At 34.2% G+C, this 13,988-nt stretch overlaps 3 protein-coding genes across 8 annotated transcripts; 2 read left to right on the top strand and 1 right to left on the bottom strand.

The window, feature by feature from the left end:
• Positions 1-323: 323 nt before the first annotated feature.
• Positions 324-2,791, top strand: LOC137836181 (lysine histidine transporter-like 5). Its single transcript, XM_068645034.1, has 8 exons — positions 324-374; positions 491-666; positions 1,033-1,416; positions 1,503-1,902; positions 1,991-2,096; positions 2,192-2,283; positions 2,380-2,448; positions 2,539-2,791. The coding sequence occupies exons 1-8, from the start codon at positions 372-374 to the stop codon at positions 2,635-2,637; spliced, it is 1,329 nt and encodes a 442-aa protein (XP_068501135.1). The 5' UTR covers positions 324-371; the 3' UTR covers positions 2,638-2,791.
• A 331-nt stretch (positions 2,792-3,122) lies between these two features.
• On the bottom strand, positions 3,123-8,817 carry LOC137834574 (S-adenosyl-L-methionine-dependent methyltransferases superfamily protein). 5 transcript variants are annotated; one of them, XR_016520806.1, is made up of 11 exons: positions 8,680-8,814; positions 8,188-8,410; positions 8,032-8,119; positions 7,752-7,893; positions 7,366-7,435; positions 5,596-5,655; positions 5,434-5,512; positions 4,266-4,353; positions 3,682-3,746; positions 3,471-3,560; positions 3,123-3,374 (listed from the first exon to the last, which is right to left on the bottom strand). XR_016520806.1 is itself a non-coding variant. In XM_068642614.2 (11 exons), the coding sequence occupies exons 2-11, from the start codon at positions 8,392-8,394 to the stop codon at positions 3,261-3,263; spliced, it is 1,008 nt and encodes a 335-aa protein (XP_068498715.1). In that variant the 5' UTR covers positions 8,395-8,469; positions 8,680-8,817; the 3' UTR covers positions 3,123-3,260. The 5 variants fall into 5 exon arrangements, 2 of the variants coding, with proteins under 2 accessions (XP_068498715.1, XP_090158165.1); XM_068642614.2 differs by having other exon boundaries at positions 5,596-5,660; positions 8,188-8,469; positions 8,680-8,817; XM_090302039.1 differs by having other exon boundaries at positions 5,596-5,660.
• On the top strand, positions 8,744-12,964 carry LOC137834575 (Thioredoxin family protein). 2 transcript variants are annotated; one of them, XR_016520807.1, is made up of 11 exons: positions 8,744-8,938; positions 9,029-9,067; positions 9,436-9,559; positions 9,878-9,939; positions 10,323-10,390; positions 10,709-10,758; positions 11,112-11,181; positions 11,567-11,690; positions 12,052-12,168; positions 12,348-12,445; positions 12,587-12,964. XR_016520807.1 is itself a non-coding variant. In XM_068642615.2 (10 exons), the coding sequence occupies exons 1-10, from the start codon at positions 8,744-8,746 to the stop codon at positions 12,683-12,685; spliced, it is 948 nt and encodes a 315-aa protein (XP_068498716.1). In that variant the 3' UTR covers positions 12,686-12,964. The 2 variants fall into 2 exon arrangements, 1 of the variants encoding a protein (XP_068498716.1); XM_068642615.2 differs by lacking the exon at positions 12,348-12,445.
• Positions 12,965-13,988: the final 1,024 nt, after the last annotated feature.

Raw genomic sequence — 13,988 nt, 5'->3', positions numbered from 1 at the left:
GTATATGTTGAATATATGACTATTTTGTTTCCAAGATTCAGCTTCTGAATTATTTCACAGTAACTGGTTTGTGGCCATTTGAAAATAGAGATATTAGTTAGTTTTATGAAAGAAAAAGAATGATAAAAGATGGCATAAATAAAAAGGGAGTGAAATGTGGAAGAAGTAGGCAAATAAGGTAAGGAAAAGAGAGAGAAAGTCTCTGTTGAATTTTCTTGCCCTAAACGTCCTCTCCTTAAGATTCGGACTTGATGCCATGACTGATCCAGCAAGAACCATCTCACTAATATATATATCTTTATATAAACTTAGTAAACACCTTCATTAAAAAAAAAAAAAAGGAGTTCACATCCTTTACAACCTTAGCGAAAATGGTATGTGTGCATGCATGCATGCAAAGCAAGCAAGCTAAGCTACACTCTCATAATCACCATCTTCTGAATTACTTCATGTGATGTGATGTGTGTTCCATTGATTGATGTTGTTTCAGGAGCACGCCGATTGGAATGGTGGAAGGTCACCAATGGAAACTCAGAAAGTTGAAAATTGGATGCCCGTAGAAACATCTAGGGAGGCAAAGTGGTGGTATTCATCTTTCCACAATGTCACGGCTATGGTGGGTGCTGGCGTGCTTGGATTACCTTATGCTCTTGCCCAACTTGGATGGTTCGTGCGTGTTTGGTTTAGTTCTGTTTGCCGGCAAATAATGAGTTTAGTTGTTGTTGAACTTTTGTATCTTCTCTTGAAAAAGTGTTTATGTAATTGTATATTGATGTGTTTGTGTATTTATGTTATGTTAATGTAGTTGATGTATTGTAATGTCTGTCGGATCACGTTAGGTTAAGGGATAAGGGATAAGAAGTTTATGTTGAGATTATTTGTATAAGAGTTACGTCACCTAAAGTGTTTGAAGATCAGTGTCATTGTTGTAGGTAACATGAGATCATCAAGACTCAGTTTTTTTAAGCAAAATCTGATGTTGACAGATACCCTTTTGTGTTGTGTTGTGTGATTGATGGATGTTTTTTACAGGGTTCCAGGTATTGTAATGCTGGTGATTTCATGGCTTCTGACATTTTACACGTTGTGGCAACTTGTTGAGATGCATGAGATGGATGGGAAGAGGTTTGATCGATACTTTGAAATGGGAGAGCACGTTTATGGTCCCAAGAAAGGGGTTTGGATGGTGATGCCACAGCAGCTAACGGTTCAGGTGGCTTCCACCATTGTTTACAGTGTGACTGGTGGGAAATCCCTCAAGAAGTTCTTCCAAATACTCAGTGTTCGTGGCCTCAGTGACATCAAACAAACATATTACATTCTAGTATTTGTAATCATACAGTTGTTGCTTTCCCAAACTCCTAACTTCCACAAACTGAAAGCAGTTTCTTCTCTCGCAGCCGTCATGTCAATCTGGTACGTATGTTCCTTTCTTTGGTTTCAGATTGTTATGTAATTGTGTTGAAATTTAACATGGTGTGTGTGTGTGTGGATGCATGCAGCTATTCAATGGTGGCATTTGTCATGTCTGCTGTGGAGGGGTCGAAGCTGCATTATCCTAGGAACTATGGAGTTCGATCTCACACACCTGCAGGGATAACTTTTGATGCTTTCACTGCCCTTGGAACCGTGGCATTTGCCTTTGCTGGGCACAGTGTTGTCTCGGAGATTCAAGCCACATTGCCCTCAACAGAAGAAAAACCTTCAAAGGTTCCAATGTGGCAAGGTGTGGTGGTGGCATACTTCATAGTCATTTTCTGCTATATGACAGTTGCAGTAACTGGATTCTGGGCATTTGGAAACGCTGTTGAGGATGATGTCCTTATCACACTCGAACACCCCTATTGGCTCATTGCCATTGCTAACTTAATGGTCTTTATTCATGTCGTGGGAAGCTTCCAGGTATATATATATATACGAAAATTTGTTCATGCATACCTAAATCAAAATCAAAATCAAAAGTTGTTTCCTTAATCTGTTTCTTGTGAAGGTTTTTGCCATGCCTGTGTTTGATATAATAGAGACAACTTTGGTGAAAAAACTCAATTGTTCTCCCTCAAAGATCCTTCGCATGGCTAGTCGAAGCGCTTTTGTTTGTAAGAATTGATAGTCTCAAACGGCTTTTGAGTTCTTAACTGTTTCTTTTGATTATATATTACAGGTATAATCTGTGTCTAAAATTTGGTTGCAGGTTTGGTGGGATTTATTGGCATGTGCGTTCCATTTTTTGGAGGACTCTTGGGGTTTTTTGGAGGACTTGCTTTCACGTCAACATCATATATTGTAAGATCTGAAATTATGCTATGAACCATGTTTGAATCTGAAGAAGAAGAAGAAGAAGAAGAAGTAGGCTAACAAGTTTGAAACGTTTGATTGCAGATTCCTAGTGTGTTATGGCTTGGGTCATCAAAACCTAAAAGATGGAGTTTCCATTGGTTTGCATCATGGGTATGTATGTTTGGATCATGTTAATTGATGAAGTGATTGAAACACAAGTTTAATGTTTGGATTGATTTATGTTTGTGAATTTTGTTACAGGCGAGCATCACAGTTGGACTTATAATAGCAGCTCTTGCTCCGATTGGAGGAATACGAACAATTGTGGTTTCCGCAAAGACTTACAAATTATTTTCCTAATGGAAGATTTGTGTTGTTAATATGTTAAACACATTGATTCCTTGTTCTGATTTGTAGAAGATTTTGCGATGAAGTTTTACTAGAGTTAGCTATTAGTTGCCAAATTATTCGCATTTATTAATGCGCGACTAAGGTCTTTAGGATAAACAATTTTGTCCAACAGGAGTGTATTTACTTCCCAACTTACTATAATTATTGTAATCAATATATTTGCACTTCTGTTTCTTGGTATCCAAAAGCCTTCTATGTATATATATTAATGTATGTATGTATATATATTCATGTATAAATAGCCTTATGGAATTTTTTATTTTACAAATATAATTGAATTTATTGTAATTAATAAAAGAACTAAATTACTTATATTCATTTCATTTTATTTACTACTATCATTAATTTTCATATTAGGTAATAATATGCTGTCTATTATATAATTTTGATGTATAAATATTTATATTAATATTTCTTATATAAAAATGGACATCTCATCGAATAGAATAATAATAATAATAAGCAAGAAATGAAAATTATACATTTGAATAATTCAACAGTACTTTAGTTTTAAAATAAGTAATGATAAAAAGTAAGAAATGAATTGTTATTTTATATAATGATATAGTTAATCAACTTTGGCTTCCAAATTGCTTCTGAATATCCTTGAAAGATACAGTGGCTGATCCTCTTCGTTTTGCTTTCTGCTGAGAAGAATGTTCCCTCCAACCCGTCATGTATATAACCTATGAAGGAAGAATCACCATACAACATGTGACCACAGTTTTCATATAAACTACACTGCTGGTTTTCTTATAAAATGATTCCTCCATTTTCATTACCTGGAAGGTTGCAGGTACAGTTCCATCTTCTGAAGAAAACATTGAATCATAAATAGCTGCAGTTGCTAAAGCAGTGTCCCTCTTTAGGATCTGTTCATATATGCATAACCCTTTTGTCAAAAATGTAATGCAACATCCATGGCTCAACATTTTATAAAGGGAATTTTATTTAATATCTATTGGTATGAAAAAAGAAAAAAAAATACTTTACATTGTTCATTTGAGAAAGAGCATTTGTTTCACCCATTGCACGGAGATGTTCTATAAGCTCTAGAGCTGCACAAAACATAGACAAGAATCACCGTGACGAAAATGTATCAGAAAAGCTGAGGTAAGAAATTCACATTATTCAATGAACAAGTGACAACTTGTTGAAACAACTTAAAATGGAAATTCAATTATAAAAAAAGGAAACCACTATTTCTCTCAACTTTTGCCACCCCTCCTCACTCTCTTCTTTTGAAGATTTTCGGTGAAAAAATTCAAACCATCTTCACTCCTTCCGGTCAAGCGGAAATTTTGTTATTCTAGCATTGGATATTCTTTTAGCCAGCAAATTGTCTATGAGGTGATATGGTTTTTGTGGCTTTTACTTACTACACCCTAACAGTGAACAATAAAAAGTCACCATGCTCATCTCAGCAGATTTCTTATCTGCCTTTGGTCATCTACCAGAACTGAAATTCCAAACTAAGGAAGAATAAATCTAAAACAAATTAGGGAGAAGTCATAACTAAATTAATTCACATGTATATGTGGAATAATTCAATTGTTAAACCAAATGAAAATTCTTACCACTTTCATATTTAACTATGTATTCATCAACATCAACACCTGGAAGGGTGAAACCTGCCCTGGTCAAAAGATTCCCAGCATCTCGAACCTGGAAATGGAGGACAAAAGAACTTCTCAATTCCATCTTTATCATTCTATTTGGACAAAATACACGTCTTCATTACAAGACTTAAAGTTACAACAAGCCACCAGATCAACTAACTGATATTTTAAAAAGGCCTCCTTGCTTTAAATTAACCACGAACAATGATGGGGCGTTACTTTCAAACAAAATAACAGATTTCATTATTGAATTGCCACAAGACAATGACTACTGTTAGAAAACCACCTTAATTGTGGTCACCTCTAGCCCACCTTAGTTTACTCTCACATCGACTAGAGATACGACATACATAAAGGTTACAAAGCTTGAACAATTCTAATCTTACAAGTTGGTTTTATAAAATTGAGTTATACTCTATGCTTTAATTCTATGATAGTATTTGAGTATATCTTAGATCCATTATTGAACTACCTACCATATTAGTTATGTACAAAACCCAATAGTGTTGGGCATGAACTGGTTAATTAGGAAAACAAGTCTTACATTTACTAGAATCAGCTTCAAAATAACATATACAAGTGGGGACCAACCCCACCCTATGAACGAGTTTTTGGGTTGAGTTAAATCTAAACCCAAATTCTAAAAACAGGTAACATGAAACCACATGATCCTATTCAAAAGTGACAGTGAAGCATTCATTCAAAATAAGGTGATATTAACTATTGAATATCTCACATTTATTAGAGATATGATCAAACTTTAGTATATTGATAGATGTAAACCTCACCTTGCAAGCTAGTTTTGTAGGGTTAAGTTACACTTAAAGTTCACTTTCTAAGATAGTATTAAAATCTATTCCTAACTAGGTTTGTTGAGTCTATCATATCATACTCTACTGGACCTCCTACAAAATCTCTACTCCCATGCTTGAGATGTTCAATCGTTGGCAGGAAAACACATTTATTCGAGATATGATCGAACTGTAGTATATTAGTGGTTGCCGATGCAAACCTCACTTTTCAAACTGGTTTTGTTGGTTTGAGCTAGACTAGACTTAAAGTCCACTTTCTAAGATTAACTAATTAATATAAAAATTTAAAATAATACTTTTGCAATAACACATGCCTGTGCCAAAGGTGATACTCGGGGACTGATCCCTCCTTCCCGCTCCATTTGTGCTAACGTACAAGCTATTCTGAGCTCCCTGGTACCAAAACAAATATCATTAAAATGCTCCATCAATTTTTGTTGCAAAGAAACCTTAAAAAACAAAAATAGCATTGTCACTTTAATGTTTCTCCACCAAGAATAGCTGCTAAAAATAAGCCATCAGGCTTCAATGCCAATCTAGACTGCAAAACATTAAAAAAATTAGATAATAAAAAATTATATTAAAACTGGCATTTTGATAAGGATAAAGACATATGATTTGCACATTGAAGTTTTCTCTATGTTGGCAAAGCAAATATTCCAACATTATTGATAACTATAAATCAATTATAATCCAAATAAATTAGCCATAAATTACAATTAGGCCCTTCACAACTAAGAGGCTTTAACTAATTCTTTTTGGTTTCTTCTTTTACTCAATCATTTGAAGATGTTATGAATGTAAACATAGTTGAGCACAGAACCCAGTCAGTAATGTTGCTATTATAGGGTTTAGAAAGGAAAGGAAAAAAACAGAGAGAAACATAGCTCATAATACTATAATATACTGTTAATAGCTAGTTCTAACAATTAGACTAACAACCGTAATATTCTAACAAGTAGTTATCGGGTGTGGTCCCCAAACTCATTTCAAGATCCATTATCAAGTTCATGTTAATCTCCATTTAGACACAATATAGCATTTACTTTTATTGAATTCATGTTCAGCGCATATCACAATTTCAACATCTTGCAATTTAATCTATCTACTCAAATTTCAAAAGCCAACTCAAGGATAACTATAATTCAACATGCACCAAAACCTTAGCCAAAGTACCATGAAAGTTCAATTTTCATAAATGCAACCAAATAACCATCCTTCCAATTAAAATATCCAATCTATTTCCAACAACAGAAGATCATTTTCCTTACCTGAAATTCTTGCTACTCCAACAAGTTCTGGTTTAACACATGAAGCTTACACAATAGTGCAACATCATAGATGGGAGCACTAAGTGCCTACGCTCCTGCTCACAAATAGTGCTTCAATACTCTTTCTACAAACATTACTTTGACCCATACTAAGAGGTCTTTTGATGACTTCCCATGTCATCTATTGTTGAGTGGGTTGTATTTGTAGCTTTGAAAGAGTAATGAACTAGCTCATTACTCATGACTTTAGCAAGGATCAATCTTTTGCTCCTCAAGTCAGACTAACTTCCAGAATTCCTAGGCAATATCATGATCCATTATAACTAGATTACAATTGTTAAGTGTTACAAAGAGGTTTACTACTTGCACATAGGGAATATCCGGTAGGGAAAAAGCCCCTAGAAGGCACAAGCCTACACTTGAGTATGTTATGCTATGAAATACTTCCCTCATCATTTTTATTAGTTGCTCTGGGTATTATTTAACTTAGAGAAATATTATGACCAAATGACACAGAGGACATAAAAGGAAGGAATTAAAGCATAAACATGTAACTGTATGATTTGATTACATTAAATAAGAAAATATGATATAATTTGATTATGTCAAATAGGGGAAATATCTTAGCAAATATTTCTCACTTTAATTGTTGATTTTGTTCCTTATTACTGGGTCTTTTATTTATTATAAGTAAGAATGTGTGTACACAACATACAGTTACAAGCAATCCTTCAATACTACTCAGCTATGCTATAGAACCTGTGAACTGCATAAACTTCTCTAATAGTTTTCTTTCCACTAAGCATATAAATCTAAGTCATTTAAAATGTTCAGTATTGTAAATATCTAAACAAATGTACCAAACAATTTGCAATCACTTTATGCTTTTTCTGTGAACATTAACTTTTGTTGAACACACCATTAGAAAAGAACCAACTTAGACACAAAGAAGCCACAAACAAGAGGAATAAAAACCTGTATCATTGCTCCAGGAAGATCATTAGTCCAGTGTAGTCCCAAGCAACTAACAACCAAATCCACAGAGCTGCAAACCAATATCAATAATAATTCAAACAATAAAAAAAACAGAAAACCCTGACATATGAAATAAACAAGACAAATGCCCAATTGGATAGATAATGTGCAAGCCACGATCAATTAGTCCATAAAAGAACAAATAATAAGATTTAGTCCCAATTTGACACGACAATTTGTCTTTAAGCTATAATATCCAGAAACTAATTATATTTTTTAAGTAATCAGTAACTAAATCAGGTTTTTCGTTCTTTGAAGAACTAAATTGACAGCCTACCACAAGTTGAGAAACCAAAAAAATAAATAAGAATCGAAAATTGGATCACCTCTCTTTAATAGGCAGGAACTCTTCGTCAGCAACCAGAAATTCTGTCTTGACGGCATTGTCGGATGAGGCACGGCGAGTATTCCTACAAGCTTGAACCATATCATAGGAGGCATCCATGACAATAAGCTTTTCCACGCCACCTGAGACGAAGCAATGAATGATGAATGAAGCAACGAATGAGGAATGAAGCAATGAATGAGGAATGAAGCAATGAATGAAGAATGAAGCAATGCAACTTAACAGGATGTCAAGAGAGTGATGGATCGTTAAATTGCTACCGTTAACCGGAGGAGTGGAAAGAGAGCTGACGATAGGTTGCAAGGAGCCTCCCAAACACAGTGCGGTTGGAAAAGTCTTCTTGCAGTCCTGAAGAAAGAGAATCGGAATCGGAATTGAAATCGGAAAGAGAATGTGACCACCAACCTTAACCTCACCTGCAAGCGATCCACGAGGTTCTGAGAGACGGAGTGAAGGAGAGGATCCTGTGCCGGCGAAAACCACGCGGCTCGGTCGCGCTGTGCGCGCTTCCGTTGGCGATCGAAGATTTGGAGCTTGGAAGCGGAATCGGCGACGAATGTGCGACTGCAACATCGACATGCCAATGAAAACGGTTGTTTCCGCCAGAGACTCACTGCTCTCATCTTCTCAACTCAGTAACTGATTCACATAATACTCACTCCGTTCAGCCTTTCACTCACCAGACTCCAACAAACACACTGACCAAATCAAAGTATCCACATGAACACTATTTTTAATATAATTAATAATTAATTAATATAATTTATTTCTTAATTTCAAAATTTCATTCTATATTTACTTTATAAACTATATTTAAACTATGTGAGAGTTTTAACCAACTCAATAATCACAGAAGATTTTAATTTCACATTGGATAAGGTAAAAATAAGTGTTTAAATAACTAAAACCTAAGAAGCAGAATATTATTTTGGGCAGTGTGGGACATAAGTTGTGGTGAAGAGAAGCAGAGGCATGTCGCTGGGCTCCGTTCTCCCACTGTTCATCTCCACACCTTCAACCACTGCCAAGAGCCTTCAATGGGGGAATAGGAATTGGGCCTCGCAGAGACTCAGAATCGTTGCAAAATCAAAATCAGATGCGTCGCCATCATCGTCTACACCCACCTCCCTTCTTTCTTTTCTCTGTCCCCTACTCACGCTCTTCTCTGTATGCATACTAATTCACTTTTTCTATGCTTTTCTCTACCAGTTATGATTGACAGTTCACAATGGCTTCTTTATTTATTGATTCTGGCAGGGAAAGGATCCTTCTCAACCACGCAATCTCCCTTTCGAGGTGATTTCTCAGAGGTCTTAAGTAGCAGTAATTGCCTTAAAATCATTAAGTCCGTGTAAAAATTGTTAAAAATTTAACAAATATTTTTAAATTCTACATTTTTCGGATATGATTCCACGAGTGTCTGTGTTTGATAAGTGTGTCCGACATTTAAAGTGTAAATGTGTTTGATAAGTGTGTCCGACATTTAAGAAACGTATCCGAGTCTAGGAGGTATATGAAAAATTATATGAAAACAATCATTGTCCCTGTGATGTGGAGCTGGGGGCCATGTAATGAAGTCTCTGACAAATTTATGCAAATCATTCTTTAGATTCTGCATGCACCTCATATCAGACTTACCTTTACGTTTTGTTGATGAATGGTAGCTAGCGACATCTTCCTTGGCTAGCTTGTCAAGGTTTGCATGGGGAAACAAATCCATAGCTGAGACTTCACTCTGCAAAGAAATCACTTCAGAACATCCTTTTAGTTTGCAGCTTTTTGAATTTGGTACGCCTCTTCCACTCTAGAAAGGTTTAGGAAGAACCCTTGATGATGCTATTGCTTTTGTTAATAATAGGCAAACGTATGTTTCTTCTTTGACTTAATTATTGAAATTGATTAACATCCACAAGTTTATTTATTTTAAGTCTATTACTATTACTATTGCTAAAACACCATGTGGCCTCAATTTTATTAACACTATTCATACTATGATTCTCAAACATGTTTTGGTTTTTGATCACTTACATATTGCTCTGATTTTATTTTATTGTTGAATTTTGTGATTGTCCCATCTTAAATCTTTTAAACATTATTTTTTAACAGAGGCGTGCCCCTTTTGTAGAAGGGTCCGAGAAGCTTTGACTGAACTAGATCTTTCTGTAGAGGTTAGCTATGAATGCTTCACACACACACACTTACCACCACATTCAGTATCCAATACTCCCTTCCCTAGACTGAGTTTTTTCTGTTTCAATGGAGTGCTATTTTTTGTTACCAATAAGGTATACTCCTACAAATTTGGGGTCTATGTCTACTCTCTTCCATAGTTGAGTTTTAGAATGCTGAATTACAAGAAAGTGCTGAATGGCAGTATGGCTTGCATTGAACTTTGCTAAAGTTCAAGGGAAAAGATTTTATTTTGTATGAAAATTAATGTTAATCATTCAGTAATATACTCAGTTATGATAAGAGATTGTGAGAAACTGATTTCTGGTTGATTTTTGTGAATCGGCTCTCCTAATATTACTCCTGTGGGTGTCATCGACAGGTTTATCCATGTCCTAAGGGTTCTGTAAGACACAGAGAGGTGGTCAGCATAACAGGTGGCAAAGAACAGTACGCAGCTCTCCATCATATATTGTTTCTTTGATATGTGAATGAATTTTCTTGCAGTAGTACGGAACTTTGAAAATTTAAAATCAGTTTTTTGGTATCATGTCTCAATTTTGTCAGTATATCACTTGTTGTATTATATGCCGATTAATCCTGATGAAGAAGCAATTGCTACAAGACAGATTTCATTTTCTTTTACAATTTTTTTTTCTTATTTGTATCTTGCAACATGTTTAATACTAGTGAAATAGTTTGATGTTGTGCTTGTCTTTTCAAATGTTATTTCTATTTAAAATATGTTGCAATGATGTTCTTTTGCAGGTTTCCTTTCCTCATTGATAAAAAAAAGGGTATTTCTATGTATGAAAGTGGTAAGCAAGCAAGTCTCTCGCTGCTCTTTCTCCAAATGGTTTCTGATTGTCCTGTTTTGAGGCAATGACATAAATAAGCACCATTTTTATAGTTGTTTACTGGTTTAGGTTGATTCATGTTAAAGGTTTATTACTCCTATCTGCATTTTCTTACCTAAACTTCCATTTTGTTCTGTTTCAGTTGTGTTAGTAAAGGATTTTAACTAGTTCATTTTCAATCCTTTAATGTTGTGAACTAGAGTTTGTCATTTAAATAGTAAATGCAATTGTAGTCTTAATTCCAACCTCTAAACTAATGCTGATTGTGTGTTTCCCCCTCTTCAATCTTTCTACTCTTTGGTGTCTTACTGCAGGTGATATTGTAAAATACTTGTTTGAGCAATACGGAGAAGGCAGAAGTCCATCATCAGGACTTTTAGAGAGGTATTAGATGCAAATCACTTTTTTGATGAGCATGTAAAATATTATTTATCACATCGTGGGAGGGAAATTCGATTTCCATCTTCACCATACAAAATTGCTGCATTTATTGGTTAGGTGGAAAGGAACCATAATCCTTTCATGAAAGCATGTTAGCATTTAAACAAATTGTATATGATTCCTGCGACACAAACAGTGTGCTACTCATCTTAGGGTGACTCAGAAAGTGATTGTTAAGGAACAGTGAAACATATACAAAAGATTATTGAGAGTCATGTGTGGCAGAGATCACTAAATAAAGAATGTCTACTGGTTGTTCCATAATTTATGATTTCGACTAGGAGACACTTTGAAATTAATGTGTTCTTTACATCCCATTTCTGTGCAGCACTATTTTTACTGGATGGATGCCAACAATCCTTCGAGCAGGTAGAGGAATGACCCGGTGGGTTTATTCCAGGCCTGACCCTCCTCCAGGAAAGTTGGAGCTCTTCTCATATGAAAATAATCCTGTAAGATAATGTTTTTTTTTTATATAAGTTTTCATGTTAGGTGTCACTATGCAACTTGACATCTCAGCTAAGTTAACACCTCAAGTAACAACAATCTGTAAGATAATGCTTAACATTTAGACAACATTACATGTCTACTCAACCTACTTTCAGTTTTCAGTTGGCCTAAATCGTAGTCTGAAAAGAGAAGCAGCTTGGTATTTTTTTCCTTCAAATTCAATCTTTATTGGAAGATGAAATTCACATAATATATATGCTGAAACCACTCTTTTATTTTCAAGTATCATACACATACTATTCCACTAAGTGATTGGGCATATTTCTTCTACTGACTTCATAGATTTCAAATTCCACTTTTCAGAAAGCACGAATAGTCCGTGAGGCATTATGTGAATTGGAACTTCCTTACATTCTTCAAAACGTAGGAGAAGGGTCTCATCGAATGAACTTACTCTTGGATGCTTCTGGATCTAAAGAGGTTAGAATTTTGTGGTACATTCAAAGCTTCATCAAAGTTTTATTAAAATGAAATGGGTTTGCTATACATCTTAAGTAGGATTTGACTTTTATAAACTAAGAGAATTTGGTAATTAAATACCTGAACCTGCATAACAAGCTCAGAAATTGTTAAAATCCCCTCCTTGTTCTCCCATGCAGGAAGACTATGAGCATTAATAATAATAATGTATAAAAGCAAAATAGTAGGTTCATGTGATGGCAGATGATTGTTGTTACTTGAGGTGTCAGCCTAGCTGGTATGTCTAACATGAAAGTTTTTATAAAAAAAATTAGTAGGAGTTGAAGTTTTTATTTATATGTTGGTTGATATTTTGTTTTTTGATTATTTAATGGTTTATCAAAACAAATCCTTGTATGAATAAAGTTGTCCTCTACAGGTTCCTTTCTTTATTGATCACAGCACCGGATTTCAATCTGGAGACTGCACAACAATCTTATCGTATTTGTTCGAAACCTATTCAACAGTTATTTTATAACTTCCACATTCTGTAAATGAAAACTTGTGGTTTGAAATCACTACAGAGAGTGCTTATTGTCAGATATTGTGCTATGAACCAAGGCCCTTGGTATATGCTAGACCACTAGAGAAAATAGTAAAAAATTAATGGAACAAAGTAGTTAAGTCCACTGAATCTGTTGACATTGTTTCAAGATATTGTGATTGGATTATTATGTCACTTGCACAAGTTAAACTTTCTGATTAATGGAAACTATTGTGCCAAAATGAAGAAAATGTACTTCAACTTTTGTTTTCACTATTCTGCAGAACTTTGTTCAACTTGTTTATTTCCTTTATCATTACAGTAACAGGATCTCTTCTTTGCAAGCTGCTTCCACAAATATTACAAAAAATTTGGCTGCAAAAAGTAATTCTTACATTTTTTCACCTTGCACACTAATCATCTGGTATATATGTTAAAATCATCATCTATTCAACTGGTATTTTTAACAAATTGAAATTTTCAGACTGACATTTTGATGGAAAAATTACTCAAAAATATGAAAAATTGAATATTGTAAAAAGCAACAAGAGATCACCACAAAAGGCAACAAGGATTTTGTTTGAGGTACATAGCCAATCCTAAGCAGGGGAAAACCACTTTGTTGTTGTAAGGATAACAAGTGATTGAGGAGAAAAATCAATTTGATAAGTGTAATTAACCATTTAAGTTAATAATAAAGTTGAAATATTATATATTGACAAAGGAATAACTAAATAAATATCTTTTATGTATTTTTGTTTTCAAAGTCATTGAAACTAATTATAATACCATAATGTGTTTGGACAAAATTAAAAATATTTTTTTAAGAAAAATTATAAAATATTTTTCTTAAGAAAAATTATAAAATATCTTTTACAGCTAAGCTTATACATAAATTAATATTTAACAAATAAGTTCATTTTATTTTATTATATATGTCCATCCAAGCTTGTTATTGTAAAAAATATAATGAAGAATTTAAGCTTGCACATATTTCTATTATTATTAAACAAATAATGTAATGATAAAAAAACAAATCTTGTGTTTTTTTTAATTCTCTCTTTACATATATTAATATAATTTAACCACTCTGCTTTATTTATTTTTTGGTAGTTGAATTAAGATATGATTATCAATGTGAAGACGACAAAATTATTCTTAAACATCAACTTTGGACCCCATTTCAGTTCTACCAACTCTAACAAATACATAATTAGCTCCAAAAGTTGCTTCAGTAGCTCTTTTGTCAACATCATTGCTCCAAATTTCTTCCTCTCTACCTTCTTTATACAACTAA

Source organism: Phaseolus vulgaris, chromosome 5 (genome assembly GCF_051622355.1).
Source record: "Phaseolus vulgaris cultivar YP4 chromosome 5, ASM5162235v1, whole genome shotgun sequence".
NCBI lineage: Eukaryota > Viridiplantae > Streptophyta > Magnoliopsida > Fabales > Fabaceae > Phaseolus > Phaseolus vulgaris.
This window is presented reverse-complemented; position numbering and strand designations above follow the sequence as displayed.